Source organism: Aptenodytes patagonicus, chromosome 18 (assembly GCF_965638725.1).
Source record: "Aptenodytes patagonicus chromosome 18, bAptPat1.pri.cur, whole genome shotgun sequence".
NCBI classification, from domain to species: domain Eukaryota; kingdom Metazoa; phylum Chordata; class Aves; order Sphenisciformes; family Spheniscidae; genus Aptenodytes; species Aptenodytes patagonicus.
The window spans coordinates 445,469-470,867 of record NC_134966.1 but is presented as its reverse complement, the minus strand read 5'-3'; the positions used below and the strand labels follow the sequence as shown (position 1 = coordinate 470,867).

Genomic DNA, 25,399 nt, shown 5'->3' with positions numbered 1-25,399 from the left:
AAGCCTTGTGTTTGAGCAATGTAACAGAAGCTGAAGCAATGCCATGACTTTGCCTGTATAAGTAATGTAAACCTTTGATGACCCGGGAGGCTTCTCCACTAACTCATAAAATCATTGTAAATGGATCAACTGAGGCAGCCAATTGATTACCGGGATTTAATATTTTTGCAATTATGCTAGTATTTATTGGTGCATAGTAATTCCAGTAGGTAAGAATCTACCTGTTTATGTGCAAAGATGAGTTTACTCCACCTGGGAAGGTGAGAAGTATCCTTTTTTATCTTCTTTGGTTATACTACCAAGCCATGAAATTATATCATACACTTTAATAAACTTGTAATTTATTTTAAAAAGATCTGAAGATGTCTCAAGTGGAAGTGTGCTTTACTGGTCACTAATACAGAACTCTTGAGTGACAGCAGTACACACCGGGATTACTTTGTGTAAATCTTCAGCTCAACAACTGGAGATCTCTTGTGCAAGTTAAAAACAAGAACAAACAAAAAACCCAAACGCACAGCACTGGATGAGGCTGACAGTCTTTTTTTTATATAACTGGTCACTAGTGGAGTCCCCCATGAACCTGTGTAAGTAATGACCATACCTCTGCTTTTCCACTCGTCACCTAATATTTACATTTTGCCTAAAAATAATTTAGCTTCAACCTTAAGGTGCTTCCTGCAACCATACTGTTCAGGACAGTGATGGTTCTTGGGCCTTCCAGGCAAGCTTTTATTATTTCCACTACTTATAATGCCTTCTCATTCTGAGCAGGTGAGCATGAAGCCCACACAATGTGGTTTTGGCTTCAGTCAGGGATTTGGCCTTTTGCTTTTCTTTTGATGCTTGGTTGAGGGCAGGTGGGACAGTTCAGAAAGGTGAATTTCTACTGTCATGGCAGAGGAGATAACACTTTCAAACAGCACAGGCACAGCTCAGCAGGCTGCTGTCTTTGTATCCTGATGGCAGCCTCACACCCCTGCCGGAGGCTGTGGGGATGGATGTATTCACAGCCATCCGCCCGCTGAAGCTCCCGAGCGCTTCTCCTGTGCTCTTTCCATCCCTGCAGATTTCACCCAGCCGTTGATGATGCTTGCCTCGAGCTTGCGCACCTCTGTGACGGACGGGGGGTCAGCTGGATTGTGTCCTCTAGAGAAAGCAGAGCAGCGTGAGCTAGTCAGTGGGCAGCAGTTCTTTGCCTCTTGCACAGGGAAAGCCAAGCCAGGGAACTGAAGGACAGAGATTATCTGGTTTTACTTCATATTTATGTCCTGGAAAACAAGTTACAGTGTCACACCCACCAGGAGAATGGGAGGCTGGCTTGAGAGCCCTGGGCTCTCCGAGCCTGAAGGCTGATGGCTAATGTCAAGAGATGCTGGACTACTTCACATGACTGATCACTACAGGCCACCACACGCTTGTGCCAATCCCTGTGCAAGAACAGGTTCTAATGAAAGTACGTGAGCTCAGTGCTGAGTTCTGCACAGCCCGGCTTCCCTGCAGGCTGCAAGAGCCCTGTACTGGGTATGAAGATTGCTCTTCCACAGTTACGCTGCAACAGTCTGATATCCAGTCCTCTTTAAGTAAAGTATCTCCTGGTTCTTTGGACTGTGGCTAGCTAAGATCAAACACCCAGGGCAGTAGGATCTTTGTCAGCCAAAGGAGAGTTCAGTACTTACCGGAGATCTAGGTGATGAGCACCTCCTTTAATGGTCAATGCAATTAGTGAAGGACTGAGGCTGCTATTTATCTGGAAGGAGAAGGAGCAGAGACAAACTCTCACCAAGTTACTGGGCAGAACCGGACATCAGTTCTGAAAACTGGAAGACAAGCTGGGCAGGACTGAGGAAAAGCATGGGAAGAAATCCTTGGTACAGCTGATACTATGTGCATGGCTAACAGTCCTAATGTGCCAAATCAGCTGTCTCGAAGTGAAGGCTTCCCCCAAGATGAAACTGTCAGCCTATTCCAGTACAGGAGGTTTGAACTAACAGGCTCCTTTGGGTCCATGCACCTAAGCAGCCTGTTCCTCTTGCAGCTGGGATTGCCAAGCCAGCCTAAACAAGGAACTCCTGCATTACAATCAGGAGCTCAACTAACTCAAAATCCAGTTCTGGGTCATTTTTGTTTTTAAATTTTAAACTAGAGCTCTGCCACCACTCTGAAGTTTTGTTGAACCTAAGCCAAAATATGCCCTGGTTCCAGCTGCTGCTTACAGCAACCGCTTGGTCTCACAAAGTGTGTTGAGACTGGAGTCAGCAAGGAGCGCTTGCTGTAAGCGCTGAGACCAAGTCTCAACACAGAAACACAATGGGTTGTGATTCAGACCTTGGGTGTTGGGTAAGGTCCTGCTGTGTCTGCACTGGTGAAGCCACCTTTGCTGCATCAGTGTTCCTGGTTAATGCACACTATTCAATGTGTCCATCATTAATGTCCTGAGGCTCCTGAATGGTTCAGCATAAAACAGCCACTTGCAGAAACTCAAATGGGGTAAAGATGAATTGCCAGTGCTGCTTTGAAAGTGAGAGGGAGGCGGTGTATCACCTGGAAAGGCTGCGCTCTGTGCTTGGTGTGCAGAAGTGCACATGCTTACCCCACCTCCAGCCCATGGGTCCAAGTCTCCATTTGAAAAAATGATGTTGCTTGCACTTTTCAGGTCTGAAATTCAGAGAGATGACATTTGAGAGACCTCCTTCATGCCCATTTACCCAAATGTGTTTGGCTACTGCAGCAAACGTGGCCAAGAACAGAAAACACAGGAGAATAAACCAAATTCTTGGCAATTTTTAGGTTTTCCACTTCTGTCTCAAAGAGGTACAGAAAGGTTTGTTTGGCTCAAGTTAGCACAAGACTGTGACTTTCTGCCAAGACTTCTTAGTGCGCTGTGTCTGTCCCCACAGAGCTCAGCTGGGCGGGGGGGGGGACGACAGGCAGACAACTACAGGGTAATGCAAAGGGACAAGCAGCCAGCACAACTCACCTCCTCCCCAAAAGTTTGTCCGCAGCCAGTGTGCTCGTGGCCTCACGTGCCATTTGCGCCAACAGTACTGCTCTCGCATGGCCTCTGTGAAGGGCATCTCGGGAAACATGTCTGTCATGTTGTTGCTGTTGAAAGTTAAGTTGATCTCGGTGCAAACCTGAGAGGTACAAGAGCTGCCATGGGGCCAGGGGATAACCAGGGCAGCAGCTGAAACCTGTTGGTGTCTCCAACACCTTACCTGGTAGTCCCAGGCCTCAGCGTCTGAGCCGATGCCGCAGCCCGTGGGGTCAGCGCAAGACTGGTACAGCTGGTATATGTCGTAACACTGTGCCGAGCCGGAGGAGTTGTAAAACACCCCTGCCAGGTGGGAACACAGCACAAAGTCAACCTGTCAGCACCTCTCTGCTGTCTTGCCCACTGCCTCCTGCACAAGCCTCACGGCCAAGACCAAGCAGAGGGGTAGCTATCCTAGCTGGGCAAGTGTGTAAGGCTGGGGCAGAGCTAGCAGGGTCTGCACCAGTGTTAGGTTATGATCCCAACTTTATGCCAAAGCTTTCACATGGTCTCAAGACTGGCTGCATAATACCCTTTGCTTCTGCTGTATCCACAGGGAGGAAGAGGCTCCCAGGTGCTCTGCTGTCTCTGCTCGTGCCAAAAGGCAAGTGACTGGCTCACTAGTCCTTGGGAGAGCCCTAGCCTCCAATCCCTAACGTGCCCAGGAGCAGGCTGTGTACAGGACGTTAGCTGAATGCTTCAAACTGAACAGGACACAACTGCTGAGACCTTCCCACCCCCTCCCTGAAAGTAGCTGTCGTCTGAATGCATCAAATTTAGTCAGAGGGCCAAGGGTGGCACGTCACAGACAGGATTTTGTTTGACTGTTGTTCAAGAAGGAAAGACAGCATGTGCAGACTTGCCCAGATGAAAGAGCACCTGACCAGGCGCCGCAGCGAAGCATAGCTGGGGAGCTGCAGAAGAATGAGCTGCTTTTTGTGTGGATGGGTAGTTACCAGATAGCGAGGAGAAGGAATGCGGCTATGCTGGTGGCCGTCCGCTGCTGCCAGTGTCACAGCCCACAGGCAAAACCCACAAACACTGTGGGTTTTGTGCAACAACCAGCACCAACAGCTCCATTTGCAAACGGTCCCACACAGCTCCACAAGGCACACGGCACTCTGCACCTGCAAAGCACTGGGCAGAGGCCACTGAGGAGGGAGGCTGCTGCAGCCACTGCCTTTTGGATGGCTCTGTGGCGTGGGCAGCACAGCCTCAGCTCCCTTGAAGCATGAAACCACTGGTTCAGCTGCAGAAGACTGCCCAGGAGATACACTGAGTGTATGCAGCAAAGAGTCCTGGGGCTGCTCCAGGGCTACACACCTTTCAGAGCAATGCTGCTCAGCTCGCAGGCCAGCACAGCGAGGCTCGTGTCAGACACCTACCTGGCTAAACTCCTGGAAGGGCTCAGCAGCCTTCGCTCACAGAGCGCACTGTGCGATGTGACACTGGAGGCAGAAGGGGTTTGCTTTCCAGCCCACAAGATCATTTTAGCATCAGCAAGTAATTACTGCAAGATCCTGTTTGTTGGAAACTTGACAAGAGTGGGGAGCCTGGATAGTAACGTCCAGCTGAAAGCCGTCAGTGCTGCCGGGCTGAGGAATGTTCTCAACTTCATTTACTCCAACAAACTAGACCTCTCATTACAGAATATCGAGGAGACCTTCAAAGCCGCAGAAACCCTCCTGGTTCGGGAGGTGATCAAGCTGTGCTTTCGCTTTCTGGAGGGTTGCTTGAACTGTGAGAACTGCATGGATGTTCTTAACATTGCTAAAAAACTTGGCCCAGCAGAGCTGAGACAGAAAGCCATGTGCTACGTAGGGCAGCATTGCAAACAGATCCTGGCTGATCCTCAGTGCTTGAAAGACCTGGACCGAGGAACCCTTTGTGAAATTTTAGACAGGACTGACACCGAGGGATACAGCGAGCTGGAGCTGTTCAGAGCCACTGTGAGCTGGCTGCAGCACGACCGCATGCGGCTGAAAGATGCAGCAGATATTTTAAAGCGCATAAGATTCCCTCTCATTCCTTTACGGGATCTGCAGAGATATGTCCAGGAAACGCCTCTTATGAGGCTGGATTCAGGCTGCCACAGGTACCTGCAGGAGGCTCTGAATTACCACTCCCAGCTGTATGCTCAGCCAGTCATGCAGACCCAGAGCACGAGCCTCCGCTCCAGTTCCACCATGCTGCTTGTTGCTGGTGGCAGAACCGCCGACAACTGCGTGTGCAGAGAGATGTGGGCTGCAGACCAGAGCTGCAGCACCTGGCACAAGGTCGGGGACCTCTGTGTGCCAGTGTACAACCACTGTGTCGCCATTATCAATGACTTCCTCTTTGTCATTGGGGGACAGTGCAAATTTGATCCCATGGGAAAGCAGCCATCAAATGAGGTAAGACACAGGAAACCTTTAGCCTTGGAAAAATGGCTGGGTGAGGAAGGGAGGGAGGGAGTTATTCCTCTTTCCCACCACAGATCTCCCACCTCTACGTATTTCTTAGCGCCCTGTGCAGTACTGAAAGCCCTTGGGAATACAGCTTTCAAACTCTCTGGGAAGCAATCAGGTCCTGCCCTGGTCTCACCTTGCTGTTACTGTAAATTGTCATCCTAATCTGTACAACTTCCACAGCACAGGTTCAGCCAGGTCCACATCAGTCAATCAAGCAACCCCATGAATGCTACCCCTGTCTCCATTGCTGCTGCCTTGGGACTTGGGCTCGGGAGGCATGGTTAAAGCCTACCATTTCACTTGAGAACTGTTCCTTCCTTGGTTTTGCCCTTGAAAGGCAAATATGCTTTAGTTCTCAGGACCTTCCCCTTCTACCTGGAGAGTAAAAAGACTTGTGCAAGATTTTATGTTCTCCTAGATGGCTTCAGTGAGCTTGCTGGAAAAAACAGCATGTTTTTCTTTCCCATGCTCCCAGCGGGCTTATTTCAGCATTGTACTTAGTTCAGCAGTGCCACTGCAAACAGCAACTCTCTTCCACTGCCTTGAATGCAGGAGGCAGCTCAGCAGCAGCGGAGCAGAGGATGCTGAAGCAGCAGGGGCATGGCACTAGCTGCTGGGCTACAGCCCAAGCCTAGCACTCACCGCATGTGGTTCTGCAGATACTACCTTTGCTCAGTGACCTGGGCTTTCTAACCAGGACTGACAAAACAAGCTTGGGGAGGTATTTACTGCTGAACAAGATGCAAGTGGAAGCCCAGCCTTAGCAGAGGTGCTGTGCCCCTGTGGTGATGCCACCAGGGATGAGGGGAAGGGAAGCCGCTCCTGCCTCCTCCTGGGCGAAAGCAGCAGGCAAAGCTCAGCTGCTTTCTTTACTACACACTCAAAAAGTAGCAGAGATGCAAAATGTGCTTGTTTAAATCTCACTGAAACCGTTTTCAGCTGACACATGCTAGCTGGTGTTTGAAACAAAGGTATTTCATTAAGCCAATGTGTTTCACCTCCTGCTTGCTGCAAGCTAAGAGCACAACCTGTTCCTAGACCCTCACAGAAAGGCGATAACTGAGCCTCCAGCTCCACTGGGGAGGTACTGCTGTATCAGCTGCCTGGCACTGGAAGTTGAGCCTGTCCAGGTCTGAATACAAAACCTTCCTCAGCCCAGGGAAAACGTTTATCGGCTCTTGAAGCCACAGGAGACGCAAGCCAGCCACCTGCCTTCTGCTAACCATCACCCATCTGCTGTTATCCTAGGTTTTCCGATTTGATCCCCGCGACACTTCGTGGCTCCAGGTCGCCAGCATGCTGGAGAGGCGGACACGCTTCCACGCGGATGTACTGTCTGATTGCATCTTCGCTGTGGGTGGTGGGACACTGCTGGGGACCCTCACCCGCACCATGGAATTGTACCAGCCCGCTGACAACAAGTGGGAGTTTGCAGCTCCTTTCCCCACGCCTATTGCTGATCACGCAGGCACAACCCACAAGGGAATCCTCTATATTTCAGGTGATAGAGCTAGTAGAAAGCAGCATATTTTCATACAGTTTCGTTGATTTTTGCTGGCATCTTAATGTCACAGTCTAAGCCTGCACCCACACCAATAACACCCACAGCTCCAGTATCCTTTTCCTGCTGTGTTAGCACAGCCTCACTGCCCTCCTGAATGGCAAGAATTATTTTCTTTCCAAGACATTAAAGGTAACATTATCTGCTTGCAATCCACACCCCTGCTCGCCTTTGACCTTGCAATCCTGGCTAAATCCCAAGGCTTTGCTGTCTGAAAAGGTAAACCAGGAGCAGGCTGCCATAGTGTTGGGGATGGGATTAAACCCTGGTATTGATCTGAATGGAAGATGTGGGACTAACCCTACTGTGCTGCTTTGATAATCTGTACAAAAAGAAGTATAATGCAGGCTCTTACCCACTGAGCCTGTACAGCTCTTGCCCTACAAGGGATCCTCAGTCTTTACAGGGATCTTTGGTAGATGGTGCAGGATGTTTAACAATGAAACAGCATGGGTTTAAACACTTCAGGAAATTGTTGTAGGATCTTTAGCTTTTGTAGCTACTAATTTGGACTTGAAAGATAATCTTTGGTTTGTCCTAGGAAAAGCACTGTCTGGTTTGTGTTACAGCCTCTGCAGTTAAAAGTCCTGGGCCCGTCTGCCATCACTGTAGGCTCCCTGCTTCGTAAACCAGTTACGGCCAGCTGGGATCACTGTAACGATCTAGTCTGGATTAACTTCAATTGCAGAGTTGCAATGAAGGGCACTTCTCTGTGATGGACTGTACACCCGAGGCCCCAAGGGCAGGGAAGGCAGCACACGGGCTGTCCTACCCAGACGTGTACCCCACTGACAGCAGGGCTCCTGCACTGGCAGCGCAGATGTCTGGAAAGGAAGGATAATGGTTCAGCTGGGGGAATGGCTGAGGCTCAGGTTTAGGTCCCTGCTTTGACTCAGCTGGCCCACGGTGCCACAGGCAGCTCATTTAACCTCTGTTGGTCTCGATTCCTACCAGAGAGCAAGGACAAAATTGTCTCACAGAGCTTCAAACATACCGTAGTGATCTAGGCTGGATAACACCATACCCCTTGGGTATAAGATCTTACCTACCTATAGCATTCATTTCTTTCTAAACTAGTGGGGTAACTGCAAATTTGATTTGGCCAGCCTACAGCCCTGCCCAAGCAAACTGAAAAATTAAGAGCATTACTTCGGTACAAGATTTAAACACAAGCTCCTTGCAGACAAAGCGTCCACGCACAGAAAGCATCAAAGCTCAGGTGAGCTGGGGCTTATGGCCAACCTGAAATATCATCTTCCTTGTTTGCAAAGACTCTCTGCAGGCTGGAATTCAACAGGCAGGCACCTGGAGGCATTTACCCTTCCCTTAGCAGCACCTTCCTTCTGCAAGGAGCTTTTTATAATGCACCCCTGAAATACACAAGTGAGCGCCTAGTAAAGAGAAAAAGTTGACAATAGCACTGGCAGATTGGCTCTGACCTGTCGAAGATCCAAAGTTCAAACAGCTTTGAACACTTTTCTTTCAAACCACCATTCTGTGACTGTGCGTGCTGGAAGCAGATTCCCTAATTAAAGCTGTTCCTGGTTACTCCTGAAATACTCCACGAGCTTTATTCAAAAATCTTTTGTGGAAAACTATTTACAAAAAGAGCTGGAACTGGTTTGTTTGGGTTTTTTTTCCTCTTTAAAATACCTAAGAAGCTTAGGTTTTAAATTTCACACTGCATCAGCTCTGCAGAATGGTGTGAAATTTTAAACCTAAGCTTCTTAGGTATTTTAAAGGAAAAAAATGAGCTCTGCTGATATTTGCAGAAGGTTTGCTGGATGTCAGAGAGGATGATGGATAGATTTTCAAGACTTCTGCTTTCCTTCTAGGGGGCTTTTCTGGGGGTAAAACCTTACGAGACACTTACAGCTACCTCCCTCGCCTCCGACGCTGGATTGGCAACAGTGCCATGGCTTTTACCCGCTGTGATCACGGGATGGCTACAGTCAGGGACAAGATCTTTTGCATTGGAGGAAGGACACTAAAAGGAGTAAGTTCATTTGCTCTTATAATCCTAAATCTGATCCAAAATGGGGTCTCTGTATTGCTAGGCCCTGACTGTTTTATTCCGACAGGTTGACCAGTAACTTCATTATTTTTTGTCTCTTAGTGGACTGGCACAGTTGCAAGTCAGGCCAATAAGCTTATGAAAAGGTGCCTGCCATTACAATCGTGTGCTTTAGAAGCTGCCCTGTTGTCACACTCTATTTGCTAGAGTACAAAGGCTGTTTAAAGCATTTTTTTAAATAGAGAAAACATACGGTGGAGGCGCAGCCTGCTAACACAGGAAAACCTAAGCGTAAAACTGGTCATGTACCTGCCCCAAACACACTGACCACCTGATTTTCCTTGTTCGAGCTGAGAGGGGGCAAAACACTGGCAGATGGGAAGAGGAATGCACTGTGGTGAGGACACTAGCCTAGATTTTAGGAAAGGTGGGCTCAAGTCCTGGAATGCAAATGAAGTCTCTTCAAACCTGGATTTCCCATCTCCGAAAGAAGAGGGAAAGCACTGCCCAGCCTTCTGGGGAGAAACCTGACAGGGACTGAAAGTCTCACTCTAGGAGAATCCCATTCCCTGAAGCCAAGAGAACTGAGTCTTCAAAGATCATTCAGCAATTCCCAGTCGAAAGTGTAAAGGCTTAGGGCCTGGCCCCACTTTACTGTAATGGGTAAGGTTTCTTTGGAAGGAATGCGGGCGTAGAGTACTTAATTGTTCACTGAGGAGGGGATAGAAATCTATAAAGAGAAACCCCACATCAAGGCTGACATCAAATTCCTCCAGATGACACAAACTCAGTTATTGTCCACAATTCAATGCAATATAGCCCTCTTTAGATGATTTCCTTTGTAATGTGTTAAATGTCTGGACAGCAGGCAGGACTTGGGCTATGCCAGTTCCAGCAGGTCCCTGTGGCACCTTGCTCAGCTCGCTCCTCTGATTTTCCAAGAAGAACAAAGCTCCTTTAAAGCCATGCCATACTGGTATTTTATTCAGCTTCTTTTGAGGCTCTGATTGCTAAATATGGATCGAAAACCTGTCACCTTGAGCCCCATGGTATTCAAATAGATGTTGAGACACTGGTTTCCTTTATCATGAACCAAGCGAGCATGACGTGACAGTGATGCCCACTCGAGGCGTGGTACGAAGGGTGAGTGTTGGTCTGGTTCTTTGCAGGCGGAGGAATGGATTCACGTCAACGAGACGGAGTATTATTGTCCTGTAAGCAATCAGTGGACAACGCTAACGCTATCCCCATTCAACTGCTGCCAGTTCAGCATCACAGCCCACGAGTCTACGCTCTACCTCGCAGGAGGTGGGTCGCTGCAGCACATGCAGAAAGAAGACAGTGTTTTCCTGTATGACACAGAGGGGCGGGTATGGAAGAAAGCTAGTCCCCTGCCTAAAGCTCTGGTGGATCATGCCTCTTGCATGATTAAACTGTCCCAAGTGAATGCAGCTGGTGAGATAGGGAGAGGCACAAAGTGCTTCCCCACAGGCAGGAGGAAGAAATCTACCCTCAGCTTGTTCATCACAAAGAAACAAGAGTCCCACTGTGCCTCAGAAAAGAAGTAGGATGTGAATACGTCAAGCAGATCTGACAGTGTTTGCCAAGACATTAGTATTTTAACAACTCTTCTAGTTGCCAGCCAAACATCTTTAGCAGTGATTTGGAATTGGTATGTTTCTGATTTGGTGCTATCATGGTGACGTGCATAATTTGCAAGAAAAAGAATTACTTCCCAATCCTACTAAGCTGCATTAAACCCATAAGAATTCCTGAAATCATTTTTTTGTCATTCAGAACTTGTTTTTCTGAATAATGATCAATGTAGAACTTATTTTTAATGAGCAACTTGAGAGATTTTATGAGGAAGTCATCAAAAGAGCTTTGAATTCTATCTCTAACAGTGTTTTCTTACAAACACTGCTGGCTGACAAATTAAGTACTCACAGAGATAAATATACATGATGTATTTAAGACTGTCTTGCCACTGGATTAAGGCCTTAGGGCACTGTGACGACCACCTTGTCCTCAACAAGCAGACCAGAAAACTTCTTTCAGTGAACATGCATTAAACCTGTGACTGCTTGAGCCAGAGTATGGGTAAACTTTTAGAAAAGAACCAAGGACCTTAGAAGTCCACATCCCATGGACAGTCAACAGGCTGAGGGGCTGCAACAGCTGAAAAACCTGACGAGGATAAGTTTGGAAAGGTGAGAGGACGAACCCATGGGCCATCATGAGACATCCCAATGGACAAAGCCAATACGGGGCAAAATGTCCCAGGGGGAGATCGGAGTCCTATCAGCTCCCAAGATACACAACCCGCACAACCCAACGGTTCTACATACAGGTGCTTCTAGAAAACAGGGTGTTAAATAAAAGACCAAGCTGATACTATTAACTCACCAACAAGAGCAGCCAGGCCTTGAATTGGGTCTGTGTGGGCAAGGATTTGTTCACAGCCAACCTGGATGAGACACATTACAGGCAAATTGCAGACAGGATAGCTAACAGTCTCTGCTCCGCGGAAGGGCTAAGCTGGAAGATTCATTAAAATTATCGCTTACACATTTTATGGTTCAGCAGCTTTCCAAGGGCCTAATGCAAGGGGTTTGGGGATTTTTCCTCCCTTCTAGCAACAAAATACATAGAAACAAGGAGACAGGGCTAGGACAAACAGTTCCTTTACCAAGTTAAGCAGCTGTGCAGAGGCCACAGTGATACACCACAGTTCCCTCCTCCTACAATCAGAATATTTTAATGCCCTTCTCAAGGGGGGGTAGAATAATTATTTCCATTTTACAGGTTGTTAAACAGACCCTAGAAGGGAACTGGATGCCAAGCGGAGCCAGAGACAGCATCTCCTGAGTCCCAGCACAGCGTAGCCTGTATGACCTCTTGCACAGTATGCCTTTTGCTCCATGTAGGACTCGAACCATAAATGCCACAAGGCCAGAGGCAAATAAAGCCCCATCAGCATGGTGTGCTGGAGTGCAGCAGAGAAGCTGACAGCACACCAGAAGAAACCAAGAATTGCAACAGCAACTGGTGATCTGGATCAAAGCTAGGACCTTTCAAAAGCTGCTGGTGTCTGAGAAGTCTTTGTAACCCCCTGAGAACCAGCCCCTTTCCCACCCTTTGCCATCTCCAGCTCTCTTGAAAGTTTACAGGTTTTCCAGTTCCCACAGCAGCAGACTTTTCTCTGCGCTATACTCTGAGGTATGTCATCTTCCTGGGTGATACTTAGAAAGGAGCCTGATCTTTAGATCTCCATCCTTACCCACCAAGAAGAATACATCTATGAAAGTGTGTTGAAGTGGGCTACAACAAAATTACATTTTTTTTTAAAAGCTACAGGTTTTTAGTGTTTAAAAGCTGAAGTCAACAAGCTTGCACAGGCCTTTGTGTCTAAGGTAAAGGCAGAGCAGGGTAGCAGTGGCTCCAGCAAACCCTCCCCGACGAGCCTTACGGCGGTGCATTTCAAACACAGCAGTCACTGTGACAGAGAAGTTTAAAATGTGTAGATTTACTGTCAGAGTAAATGGCTGCAACATCCACCACTACCTCCCCATCACCATCACTGATGGTGTGTGCCTGACAGTGTCCCAGGCTGGGCAGCCCCCTGCACTCCGGTCACCGAGATGCACATCAGAAACCACGACTCTGACCCGCATCCTGGTACTCACCTTCACTGGATTGGCAGGGAGGTGACCCATGAAATCGGTTTTGTAAGGGTAGTCCATCATGGCCATCATGGTGAAGGCATTTCTAGCAAACCCAAAAAGCTGGTAAACATCCTCCTTGTTAGAGATCTTATTGCATGTGGCCATTTTGCTGCTGATTTCATCGTAGGCTGCAGAAGGAAGGAAAATGAAAGGCACAAACTTAATAGAGGAAAATAATACCAGGCTTCAGCATCTTGTTTCATTCAGGAATAAGGCGATGCCGTAACACACAGAGGAGGTTTCTAGTGGGAAGGACACATTACGTCTAAATTTACACACACGTGGATGTTCAGGCACAGCCTTCCTGTGCAGCTTCACGACCCCGCATGGCCCACAGCCCACGCTGTGCCCCTCGCGGAGCCACCGACATCTCCCTGGGGAGCCCAGAGGAATCAGCACCCAGTGAGACAGAAGCAGTCTCGGCTGGCACAGTGAGAAGAGCAGCTTGGTATGAGCCTGTCCTCGCCGATGCCCTGCCTGGCTGCCTCCTCCTCGCCCCCACAGGCTCCCTCCCCAGGGTCTGCTGTGCCCTGCAGGGCAGTCTCCCCAGGCAAGCTCTCATGCAGGAGAGCAGGGTACAGCGTACAGGTCCCAGTGGGATTCAACAGCTGGAAGAACTGTCAGGGGGGAAAAAAAAAATAAAAGAGCTCCTTGGGAGCTGTGTGCATTTGCAGTAAGAACTGCCAAGTGAGAATAGTCCTCACAAAGAACTCCTGAGAAGTGCCTTCAAACTTCAATGTGATGCAGAGAGGTCAGCTGGAGTCAAGAAATCCGTCTTTGAAGAGATTGCTTCAAGATGCACTCATATACCTTTGCATTTCTGCTGGGGAAAGCTGCTCCTTTCATTTTCATCCTCCACATTTTAGAGTCGCAGTTCCTGTCTGTCCCCTTCATAGTCTACAAGATGCCCACCAGAGCCCGTCTGTCTTTACTTGGAAACCCAAGGCCTGCGACCTGCCTCTGGATACTCACTTGAGAGCCTAAACCTTAAATATGACCACCTTATATACCCCACTGCAGTAAGTGTGGCCCCAGGCAGACCTCGAGGACCATGGCTATTTAATGGTAACATTTTTCCTGCTGTGATCCAAAGCTAAATGGGGTTTTGGACCCCCGGCTCCTCTGGGCAATTCCAGGACCAGGTCCTGCAGCAAGGCAGCGACAGCAGCCGTCGGAAGCACACAGCCCTTGATGTGCAGCACCACAGACCAAGCCAAGCCTTGAGACAGACCAAGAACCCACTACAGCTGTTCCAACACCACGCAGGGCTCCCAGGAGATGCTGCATTGGCCCACGATATCTGCTCTGGCCTACTTGGGAGACATTGCAGAGTCTTCACCAGTGTCTGTCCTTGGCTTCACCTAACTGTCCAAGGCTGGAGATGAAAGAGATGGCGACGGCTGCTTCAAGACCCAGATTGCCTTCCGAACATTTCTCAGATATGTCCAGTGAGCTGAGCCACGCAGTTGTCACACCCACCTGAACAGTTCTCAACAGTGTGGGTGTTGAGGACAAGTATCTGGTGAAACACAAGGTTTTACCAGCATAAAATGCAGGTGTTTTGCACCTGCAGGTGTTTCTGCACTTTGATGCAGAAAAGACAGTTTCATTAACACTGTGCAAGCCCCCACATAGGTGCTTTCATTTTGGTGTCAGTTACTAATTTTAATGCTAACTGAAACTGTTCATTAAATCAAAAATCAATCATGCAAGCAGAAAGAGACAGCCAGGTGGGCATTTGCACTGGTTTAGCTGAACCAGTTGAAGACCTAGCTGACGTAAAACTGAATCAACTTTTTTCCACACGGCTGGGACTGCCTGCTGGCTGCCCTTGGGAAGCCATCTGCAGGGCCACCTCTCCTTACCTCCACTCAGGCACAGATCCTTAATCTGCTGGAAGGCTTTGCGGACAGCTGTGACGCAGCCTGGGCTGGACTTCTGAAAATCCTGAAGGGAGAGAAAAGACACAGGATTACGGTTGCACAGAGGAGATACCTGTGGAGGCTGCACTGGGAAGAACTGCCAGAAGTACCAGGAGATGACAGGAGTTAGTGACCCACTGGTCAGAACCTCATCTACGTCTCCAGGAGCCACGACACCGGTGCTTCTGTCTTGTCCTCCAGACAATCAGCACGTCCCAGCAGAAGTCAACAGTCTGCACAGCTCAGACCAAGCAGCAACTGTTTCACCAGGTCTTGCTGGGACAAGCTGTTAGACAAAAGACTTCACACTTAATGGAGCCATTACTGAACACGAAGCAGTGAGAGGAGACACGTGCCTTGGCCATGGGCAAGACACATGGGAAGAGGGTGCCAGGCTGCTAGGCCTACAAGTTTTTTGTTGTTTTTTTTTAAACACACAATAGAGTTCTTCCAACTGCACTTTGTCTATGAGAAGGAGCCATGGAGAAGTCAGTTATGCATGGGGGGCAGAGCACTGGTTTGGGAACCAAGACCTGCTTTTCTTCTTAAGCCTGCCAGTGCCCTGCCAGATGACCAAGAAGGCCATGTCCTTTTTCTTGGGAAAAACATTTCTGATCCTGAAAAAGCACTTTAAGGTATGTTTGAAGAGCTGTGCCTGGTTATGCTGGTGGAACAAGTTGTTTCTGTCACTGAAGGCTCTAGCAACCCGAACTGTTTCTCTTCTGTCAGCTTGAGATCTGCTGGCAACCAGTGTTTTGTAATAATAACTATTAGGGCTCTTTTAAGGTCCCTTTACCCTGCTAGAGGAATGGTTAAGTAACCACAAATCACTAGCTGTGCATTTTTCTTACAAAGACCCAGCCTCAACTAAAAGTAGATTTGGGACCTTTCTTTTATTCCTAACTCTGCCTTTGTCTGATAGTTATGCTTAGAGAAACCACTATGGGGTCTTCCACAGTTTACCTGGGCATCCCTTTAGGGGTTCCAAATCTCCTTCTGAATGTGCTTATTGATCTTCATCTACTAATGGCTGTAATTGGAGTGTGGGGACGGATCAGCCTGGGACAGAGGAGCAGGTCTGCTCTGGCTGCTGTGACGGCTGAGCTCCCCACTAGGCAATGCTGGACTGCTGCAGCGCACTGCGTGGCACGCTAAGGAACCACCACCCATTCCAGTTCTCCCCCGCAGACCCTTACGGACCTGGGAGCAGTTCAGCTGAGCCGTCGCAGAGGCAGGAGGCATTACAGCCACTCCAAGGAAAGCTGTTCCCCCTCCAGGCTGCCAGCTTTACTCTTTTGAATCACACCTAATTCAGGTGACCTAAGCTGATGGCCTGAACAGCCCCTGCAGCAGTAACCTTACGGGAAGCATGCACATGACTGTATGTGTAGTATTCACACAGGGGCTTTCTGCCCGGCTGCAGGCAGGGCAGTTGGCACATATAACCTAGTCTTGTGCAAATGCCTTATGCAAAACCAACTTTCTGCCCTTTGCTCACTTCCCCTGTGAGCTGGAGGCTTATGAAGCGAGCTGGAAAAGATCAGTAAAAGTCACAAAGAAAGCTGCTTTGAGACAATGTACTCTGACTCACGGGAAGAGAGAGCTCCAGCAACGATTCATGAAAGGTTTGTGCCTTCATTAGTATTAACAGCTCTCAGGGGTGTTCTCTCACTAAGAAGAGCAATTGAATTCAGATTTCAGATGCACAGATTGCTTTTATGCAAACACACTGAAGGTGGAAGGAATTACTTTGAAAACAACACAAAGTGCTTGCTTAGGATCTCAGCCCAGAGGTCGGCTTACCGCTGCAGAGAGAATATATTTTAAAGTGAATTGGAAAGTTTTTTCACATAAAAAGGTCAAAGCCCTAATTTCAGGGGTGTGTAATGACTCACTGCATATTCACAGCTGAAGCAAGAAAGAGCTATTAGCTGAACAGGGCTTCTGAGAAGGAATTAGCTTCAACCAGGGAATAATTCCCACTCTAAGGCCTGTTAGATGACTGGTATTATGTTTTTTGTTTTATAATGTGTAATTTTAAGACAAGATGTCTTTTATTCTCTTATGCACTTAGAGTTTCAAATGCTATTGTGTTTATTTTCATCTGATAGTCTCTTCTTTATACTTACTAGTAATGCTATCTGTCCTGTAAGTCTCTGCATTGAAATAAGGTTTTCATATATGTAAACGAGCAAAAAGACCACAAGTTTCACACACAGGTAGCTCATGCAAAGCCATCTGTGTCACCCAGATCTAGAAATTTGTGTGGAAAAAGAGGCAAAACAGATACCATCACAAGATTTCAGTACTACCAGGTAGTGCATTTCTTTCCTTATAAACTAAATGTAAGTCAGTTCTAAGCAATACCACCTTCCTATGTGTCCTATGTCCTCAAAATGTGAAAGCCACATTTAAATTTTGCTTTTAAGTGAACCCAGGACACCTTGCATATTTTTAGTTAGTGAAATGAAGATTTCCAAGCTCTTCATTGAAATGCAACCATCTTGGGACGAAGGACCTGCTGTGAATCATTGATATCAATGCAAAATACAGCATTTTGGGAGAGGATTTGAAGAATAAATTATCCAAAGGGGGTTCAGCCAGGCACAAAGGAAAACTTTCAGGCTGTAATATGGTCAAGTCACTAGGAATGGGAAAGTGAATCCTTTGGTGGTACTAAAGGTGCTGGAACCGAGTTGTGCTGCTCATGAGAGCAGCACCTTTGGGCCCTGAGCTGCCACAGCTAAGGCAGTGCTCAGCCATCACATCTGCAGCTGCTGCTTTTCCTTGCGGGTTCCCATTTAATTGCATTCTCTGCCCAGCACTGACGCTGTGAAGACAGATGTCTGTTTAAACACATGGAAAAGGAAAAAAATCCAGCCTTCTTAAAGGAAGAAAATAATGCTCCTGGAAAGAGATGCTACTTACTGCTGTTACATCTCTGAAGAACTGGGTGGGGTCTCCAAGCCCAGCCACAGACAGCAGAGGAGCACTGGCAGCTAATGCTCCGGCCACAATGTTTGGGTATTTCATCCTCATGTAAGCACTCAGCATTCCTCCATAGCTGCCACAGGAGAAACAAGAGAGTTATTTCCTTTAACAGACAGCTTATAACATCGTAACTCAAAAGTTCAGGCCAGCAGTCACAGGCTCACCTAACCCAAGGTGACAAGAAGCTTATGGATATCCAGTAGATGCCATCCTCATGTAAAAAGATCCAGTTATGGTCAATGAGCAGCACACAATGTGTTCTTACTGGCCTTTCCCCAAACGCTCACACCAACTCCGGTGGGAACACAGCAGCCCAGTTTTCTTCTGCAGCCAAATGTAAATCCTGCCTCCACATTTAACTCTGCACCATCCTGAGTGTGTCCTGACAGCTTCAGTGCAGAACCAAGTGGGGCTCAAGTGAAGCCATCACTGTTCAATGCGGGAAGGAGACACATTTTGCATACAGGATTATAAAGACTAGCTAGGCTCTTAGCAAAGGGTGTCCCTGAACACTACAGAATATGCAGCCCTCTCTAGTGCTGGGAAGTGGAGAGTATTCTCCCTGGGCATCCCAAATAACAGCTGCATAGATGATCAGCACAGATATAGGGAAGGGGAGACATTAACAAATACCACAATAAAACTCAAAGCCACCTTGGTAGCTTCAGTGCCAGGGCCACCATCTGCAGATATATCAAGGGTTGCTAGATAAACACAAGGTGACAAAAGTTATTCATATGCCAATGTTTGTGGAGTTACTCTGAGGTCACTTCTCATGGTGGCAAATGACATCCCCAAAACGCAAGTAACACCTGGTCTAACTCCAAGCTTACAGGTATTCAAGTCTCCCTCGCCACCATCTCAAGTGGCTGGAGTAAATACCATTCCCACATCACCCATGTGTAAAGCAATATGCATTTCTCTAACCCTGGTCTTGGAAACAGGCATCAGCTGAAACCTGCCACAAGTAATTTCAGGTTAAAGTTTGGCAAAGTTATAAGCAACAGAGAGGGTTTTTTTTTCTCCCATGGGAAATGCTGCGCTGCTCCAACACTGCCGTATTTCAGTATTCTTCACATGGGTTTAGTGCTGTTCAGGGCTGCTGCAGACCGAACTCTGATTTACACACGGAGCTGTAGTCTAACATGCAGCCCAGCTAGCAGGTCTTGCTGAATCCCTCTCCCACCTCCCCACCCCAGAACGGCTCCTGGCCCTTTCTACTGCCTACTGATAGTCCCTGATAGTCCCAGTACAAACACCCCTGAGATCAACAGTCCAGCCACCACCACAGTGAGCTGAAAGCTTAATGATAACTGTCAGGTCAAATGCTTGTTAGCTCTGCAACTGAATTAGAAGCCCTGTACTTGGTGGAAGCCTTTTAAAGGGAAGCATCCCTCTACTACAAGCGTGGAGAGCCATTCAAGAGACAAGGACATTGCATCAACACAGCTGCAACAGAGCAAGCACTTTGGGGAAGGACTTCTGCTAGGAAGCGAGGAGCAATGAAGCAGCAGGTTGCAGAGCAGAATTATAAAGGAGCCTACAATGAAAATGGCTGGATGTTGTTTAAAGAGGCTGTGTTTAATAAAAGCTGGGTGGCCTCTGGAAAGAATATTTTACCAGTTATTAGTTTTCTGTATTTCCAATGTAAAATGTTCTTATCTTGTAGGAGGAATTTCCCATTTTCTGCAGTTCTGGCTGACTCATACATTGAAGATGCCTAGAAACATCCAGTCAGTGGTGCTTCTCCAAAGCAATCACAAATCGAGACTAATTCTTGATGGGAGAGCTGATTGAGGCCTGGTGATGAGCTCTTGGGAGCTCAGGCACAGGCACATCTGCTCTCTATCGGATAGCTTAAAGCTCTGCCTTTAGAACTGCTTGGGAGCCAAACAGATCTATGAGAACAGCGTGACTGTGGCTGGGAAAGGATGCAGAGAAGGGAAGGAGCACACACAACCTTTACCTGCCTCCAAAAGCTATGACAGGGCAGTCTGCAGCACCATACTGCTGCTTAAGCTCAGTAATTAGCACTGCATAGTCAGCGAGGGCTTGTTCCACAGTAAGCAGACCAGTCTTCTTCAGCTGTGTTGACTCAAGTCCAAATGGAAGAGACTTCCCATAGTACCTCTGAAAGGAAAGAGATATGCTGAGGAAGTGCTGGTGTCAAGGTCTGGGTCTTCTCTGTTCTCACTATAGAACTGGGATAAGTGTGCACAAACGGGAAGCGATAACAGAGCACGTGGTGTCCTCTAACTTGTTCATAACTGAGGAAGTGCCTTGTCTCCTGCATCTGATAAACAGAGACCTTCAGGATGTATCCTGTAGAGGATGGACAGTCCATGATGTAGCTCACTTCAGTGGGTGCCGAGTGGGCGCTCAGCATGCATCTCTCTCCTGAAATCCCCAACTAGAAAAGGGAACAGGGTAATCTCTTCATGCATAAGTTGTGGAATGGTAGATTTAATAGAATGGTGTGCCTAGGGAAAGGTTGGCTTGGGACTTCACAGGCTAGAGAGATTAAATATTATACAAACAAAATAACTCTCTAGTCCAGTGTGGAGTTCAAGGCCTGTGGAAACTACGTACAAAAGCACTGGTCTAAAGCAAATACACGATGGCATAGGTTTTACTGAAACAGTAGTCTGTATCCTGGATTGCTGGTAGGCATAGTAAAAAAAATTCAGAAGCCATGGTTAAGTAAAGAAGAGCTGCTACCGTGAGGAGAACGCTTACAGCAGGTATACCTCAGCTTCATGGCAAGAGATGGTATTATTTTTCCGGACCTGTAGAAAGCTGAATTCAGTAATACTGAACAGAACAAGACTCTATAGTATGCATAACGACTGAAATACTCACTATGCATAATGACTAATATACTCACATGCTCAGCAAAAATCACAAGTGCTTGCTCTTCCTCTGCTAATTCAAATATGAAGTCAGAGTTCTGAGCAAAAGTCCAGATGTCACCTTCATTGCCAGTATAGAAAAAGATGGGTCCAAATCCTTTCTTCCAGAACTTTGCTGAGTGAGACAATTGACAGAAGCAAATTAAAAAAACTCAAAAAACATGAGCATGAAATGACTCTACTTTTGGTGAGTTTGGGCAGGAGCTTAACAAGGAAGAGTTCTGGGAACAGGCTGATCCCTGAGACCTGAGCTGGGGAATAAAGGTGTTAGAAAGTCCAGCCTACAGAAATCTCTCATTTGAGCGGGGGTAAATAAGAGCTTCCATGAGATCAGCGCATGGCCTGGAACTTCTACTTCTGCCTGAAAATCCCTAAAATCTCAGTTCTGCAAGGCATTTGGAAACAGCAGCCGCCCAAAACAGCGATTTCCCATTTATATACCCTTTTCAGCCCAACTCATCCCAAAACATTTGCACAGATCACTTTTCCCATAAAACAGATGTTAGGGAATCGCCTGCATCTTTCTGCTGCTCCTGCTGTGATGATAACGTAGAGCCAAGCTGTAAATCACATATAGAACTGTTTGGGTAGGAAGGGACCTTCAAAGATCATCCAGTTCAACCCCCCTTCCGTAGGCAGGGACATCTTCCACTAGATCAGGTTGCTCAAAGCCCTGTCCAGCCTCACTTCGAACACTTCCAGGGATGGGGCATCCACAGCTTCTCTGGGCAACATGGTCCAGTATCTCACCATCCTCACAATAAAACATTTCTTCCTTATGTCCAATCCAAATCCACCCTCTTTCAGTTTAAAACCCTTGCCCCTTGTCCTGTCACTGCAGGCCCTGGTAAAAAGTCTCTCTCCATCTTTCTTATAAGCTCCCTTTATATATTGAAAGGCCGCAATAAGGTCTCCCCGAAGCCTTCTCTTCTCTGGGCTGAACAACCCCAACCCTCTCAGCCTCTCTCCATAGCAGAGATGTTCCAGCCCTCTGACCATTTTCATGGCCCTCCTCTGGACCCGCGCTGACAGGTCCATGCCTTTCTTGCACAGGGGACCCCAGAGCTGGAGGCAGTGCTCCATGTGCGGTCTCACCAGAAAAGAGTAGAGGGGCAGAATTGCCTCCCTCGACCTGCTGGCCACGCTTCTTGTAATGCAGCCCAGGATATGCTGCTGGTATATGTAATATATGTAACACACACACACACATATATATATCTCTCTCATATGATATATTATATATATGTGATGATATACGAAGACGATGTGCTTCATCCTCTCATCTGTTTATAACTGAAGGCAAATTGAGACTGGCAGGACAAGCTCACCCATGATGTCAATACTTGCTTGTCTAACACACAGTTGCTTTAATGCCTGCTGACTTTAACAAACATTTGATTTTAACTTAGTCTTAAATTGCACAGGAATTAAGAGGGATAATAAATAGCTTTCTTCAACAGCAGACCTCAGACCATCAGTTAAGTGTTGATTTCAACACATTGCCACATCACTCCAACAGCGGTTGTCCCATGGACACCGCTGCAACATGACACATGAGGCCGTTTCCATTAACGGAATGGCCTGAATGTAATTCTTGGCATTCTCAACACAGACTACCCAAAGCAGGATTTGGCTTGGAAATGGGTTTGAAACCTTTAGTTAGCGAAACTGCTACTCTTTGTTAACAAAGAGGCTGATTCTCTTTCTGTGTTGCATTCGCTTTGGGTATCAGATAGGAAACTGAAGTGCTATCTTTACTCTGGCTTTTCTTCTGATACGCTTCGTGGCTCCTGGAGTAAACAACCATTCACGGGAGCCAAAACCAAACCAGACAGGTTGCTTAAAGAGGTGTTTATTTTTAGATTGAAATCCTGGGGAACTGCCAGCTAACCTCAAGACAGTCAGATGCCTGGTTGTGACATAATAGTCTCCTTCAAGTTCTCGCTGATAATCTGAAACGTCTCGTATTGCACAAGAAGCAGTAGAGGGGAAAGGAACTACTCACAGGAATGTTGAGTAAGAAACTATTTGTAAACCAGCAGAACTGCAATGTTAATATTTTGTTTCTCACAAATATTATTCAGCTCTGCCTGAAACATAACACTTTAAAAAGAAAACAAATAAAAGTTATGCAATGCTTTAAACCAGGTGATCCCAAAGTTCTGTTCAAAAAGGGCCACTTAATTAGTGAAATTTCAGCCTTGGGTGTGCTATCAAAATTCACTGGTGGTGTTCCTGTATCTTTGGGCTGAACTGATCCATGAATTCATGCTTGGTGAAACATATATGACTGGGTGCAGGTGCTGAATAAGATGCAGAGTAACAGATGACATGAAGACGGTGAGATGCTGCATACCAAGCCCCATATGCAGGCAGCCTGTGAGGCAGCAGCAGGCAGGCCCCAGGCTGGGCAGCGCTGCCTCCAGGCAGCACTCTGGGCTGGTGCTGTTCACAGCTCCACCTTTGTTCTCTCCCTCTAAATCCTTCCCTGATTCCTCCAAGCAGGCAGGATTGAAAAACCTGTGACACTGGTTGCTGAAATTGCTCTTTTTAGTCACACGCCGTTTAGAAAAGCCTCCTCTCTCTTACTGCCTGTTGCACAAAGATAACTCATTATTTGGCTAGAAAGGAAGACACTGCTGGCTCCTTGCTGGAAGCCCTCATTGTTCAGCATGGCTTAAGCTATCTAAGGTTGCAGGGTTTTAAATAAAGCAAAACACCGACCCAAGAGGAGTTGTCTTCACTTGTAAGAATGATGGGTACAGAGTGCAACATTTGGGTCACTATTTGCTTTTCCTGCTGCATTCAGAGCACCGAGTTGCACTTGTAAGAGATGCTGTGCACAAGTATGCCAGGCACAAGTCTAAACTGGGAGAGGAGTGGCTGGGGAGCAGCCCTGCAGAAAGGGATCCGGGGGTGCCGGTTGACAGCAGGCTCAGTGTGAGTCAGCAGTGTGCCCAGGCAGCCCAGACGGCAAACCGCATTCTGGGGGGCATCGAACACAGTATAACCAGCTGGTCAAAAGAGGTGATTATCCCGCTGTATTCAGCATTGGTGCAGCCTCACCTGGAGTACTGTGTGCAGTTCTGGGCCCCACCATATGAGAAGGATGTGAAGGTCCTTTGAATGCATCCAGAGGCAGGCAACAAAGCTGGTGAAGGGCTGGAGGGCATGTCCTCTGAGGAACAGCTGAGGACTTTGGGCTTGTCTAGTTTGGAGAAAAGGAGGCTGAGGGGCGACCTCATTGCTCTCTACAGCTTCTTGAGGAGGGGAAGTGGACAGAGAGGTGCTGATCTCTTCTCCCTGGTATCCAGTGACAGGACGCGTAGGAATGGTTCAAAGCTGCATTAGGGGAGGTTTAGACTGGACATGAGGAAGCATTTCTTTACCGAGAGGATGGTCAAACACTGGAACAGGCTTCCTGGAGAGGTGGTCGATGCCCCAAGCCTGTCAGTGTTTAAGAGGCATTTGGGCAATGCCCTTAACAACACGATTTAACTTGGTCAGCCCTGAATTGGTCAGGCAGTTGGACTAGATGATCATTGTAGGTCCCTTCCAACTGAACAATTCTATTCTATTCTAGTCTAATTGCTCACTGAAGACACACATGCACAGAGCCAGCCCTGGTGCAAGCCTAACGCAGCTGCTGCTTCTAGTCTGCTCTTGCTCCAGAGAGGCCAATTCCCAGACTGGCACCCCACACCTCATGGCCAGAATGACAAATTGAAGGGAAGGAGAGTAGGATATGGACAATGCCGGGGGGAACGACTGGCTCACGAAGGGCTGTCACTCAGCTCAAACTGACTCCTGGCTGCTCAGCACAGCTCTCTGAGCACCAAACGGAGAGGCTCAATGCCTCAGTGCAGGAGCGGTTAAAGCTTAGGCAGACAGAAATTCAGCCCTGAGCCATAGCAAGGCCCTGCCACGGCCATGCCGGAGCCAGAGCAGCTGGGCCGCAGCACACCTCCCGGGACCTACCTGAGACCAGGTACCGCTGCGGGAAGGTCTCGTTGCCACAGGTCTCGAAGCTGAAGTGGTCCTGCACCTGCTGGAAGAGCCGCTCCTCCAGGCCGGGCCCCGCTGCCCGGGCAGCTGGAGGGGGGACCGTCAGCGCCGGGGAAACAGACAACCGGCACCGCCACCCGACCCGGCCCGGCCCGGCCCGGCCCGGCGCCGGTAACCGGGGCCCAGGGGAGGTCGGGGCACCCGTCCAGTGCTCCCCAGGCCGGCTGGGGGCTCCCGCCCACGGAGGCTGGTCCGAGGTCCCGTCCGGGACCAAGGAGGCCGGCTGGGGGGTCCCACCCGGGGATGGGCCGGGGCGGTTCGGGGCTCCGGCCCGGGGAGCAGGGAGGCAGACAGGGGTCCGGCCCGGGGCACCCACCGGGAGCGGCGCCGGCCGGCGGCGGCAGCAGCAGCAGCGGCGGCGGGAAGAGGAGCAGGATCGGCAGCAGCGTTTCCATGGCAACCATCCAGCTCGCGCCTCCGCTCCGCGCCCACCGGACAGTCCCGCGTGGGAACCCCAGGCGGCTGGTCACATGATCCCAGAGCTTTCGGCATCACGTGGCGACCTCCCGCCCCCTCACGTGACCACGCGAGCGCCATGCCTGCCGAGGCACCGCCATGTTGCCTAAGGGGGCATTCCTTCGGGGCTGCTTTCCCGGCACAGCCCGGGGGTGCTGCTGGAGGGGCCCGAGGCAGGCGCGGCCGGGCCGGGCGTCACCTCTTGGGCCCCGTGGAGGGTACAGGGGGTCGGGGCAGGACCCTCAGTGCAGGCCCAGGGATGCTGAGGCAGG

At 48.5% G+C, this 25,399-nt stretch overlaps 1 protein-coding gene and 1 pseudogene across 3 annotated transcripts; one reads left to right on the top strand and one right to left on the bottom strand.

Annotated features, from left to right (window-relative positions):
• Positions 1 to 324: 324 nt before the first annotated feature.
• Positions 325 to 25,105, bottom strand: DPP7 (dipeptidyl peptidase 7). 2 transcript variants are annotated; one of them, XM_076355850.1, is made up of 13 exons: positions 24,988 to 25,105; positions 24,585 to 24,698; positions 20,582 to 20,721; positions 19,664 to 19,827; positions 17,635 to 17,770; positions 14,650 to 14,731; positions 12,746 to 12,912; positions 11,466 to 11,526; positions 3,219 to 3,337; positions 2,981 to 3,137; positions 2,594 to 2,658; positions 1,680 to 1,750; positions 325 to 1,149 (listed from the first exon to the last, which is right to left on the bottom strand). In XM_076355850.1, the coding sequence occupies exons 1-13, from the start codon at positions 25,073 to 25,075 to the stop codon at positions 1,008 to 1,010; spliced, it is 1,506 nt and encodes a 501-aa protein (XP_076211965.1). In that variant the 5' UTR covers positions 25,076 to 25,105; the 3' UTR covers positions 325 to 1,007. The 2 variants fall into 2 exon arrangements, with proteins under 2 accessions (XP_076211965.1, XP_076211966.1); XM_076355851.1 differs by lacking the exon at positions 325 to 1,149 and adding an exon at positions 1,156 to 1,229.
• On the top strand, positions 3,870 to 10,818 carry LOC143168673 (kelch-like protein 9; annotated as a pseudogene). The gene is made up of 5 exons (XR_012996760.1): positions 3,870 to 4,123; positions 4,180 to 5,427; positions 6,733 to 6,985; positions 8,881 to 9,041; positions 10,229 to 10,818. The product of XR_012996760.1 is annotated as a kelch-like protein 9 (transcript).
• Positions 25,106 to 25,399: the final 294 nt, after the last annotated feature.

Bases quoted from the DNA above. Each gene is read 5' to 3' on its own strand.
- DPP7 (XM_076355850.1), bottom strand. From the start codon at position 25,075: ATGGTTGCCATGGAAACGCTGCTGCCGATCCTGCTCCTCTTCCCGCCG. The intron at 24,699-24,987 runs GTGGGTGCCCCG...TCCCCCCTCCAG, and splicing joins GCCGGCCGGCGCCGCTCCCG to CTGCCCGGGCAGCGGGGCCC. The intron at 3,338-11,465 runs GTGAGTTAATAG...CCCACCTGGCAG, and splicing joins AGGCCTGGCTGCTCTTGTTG to GGGTGTTTTACAACTCCTCC.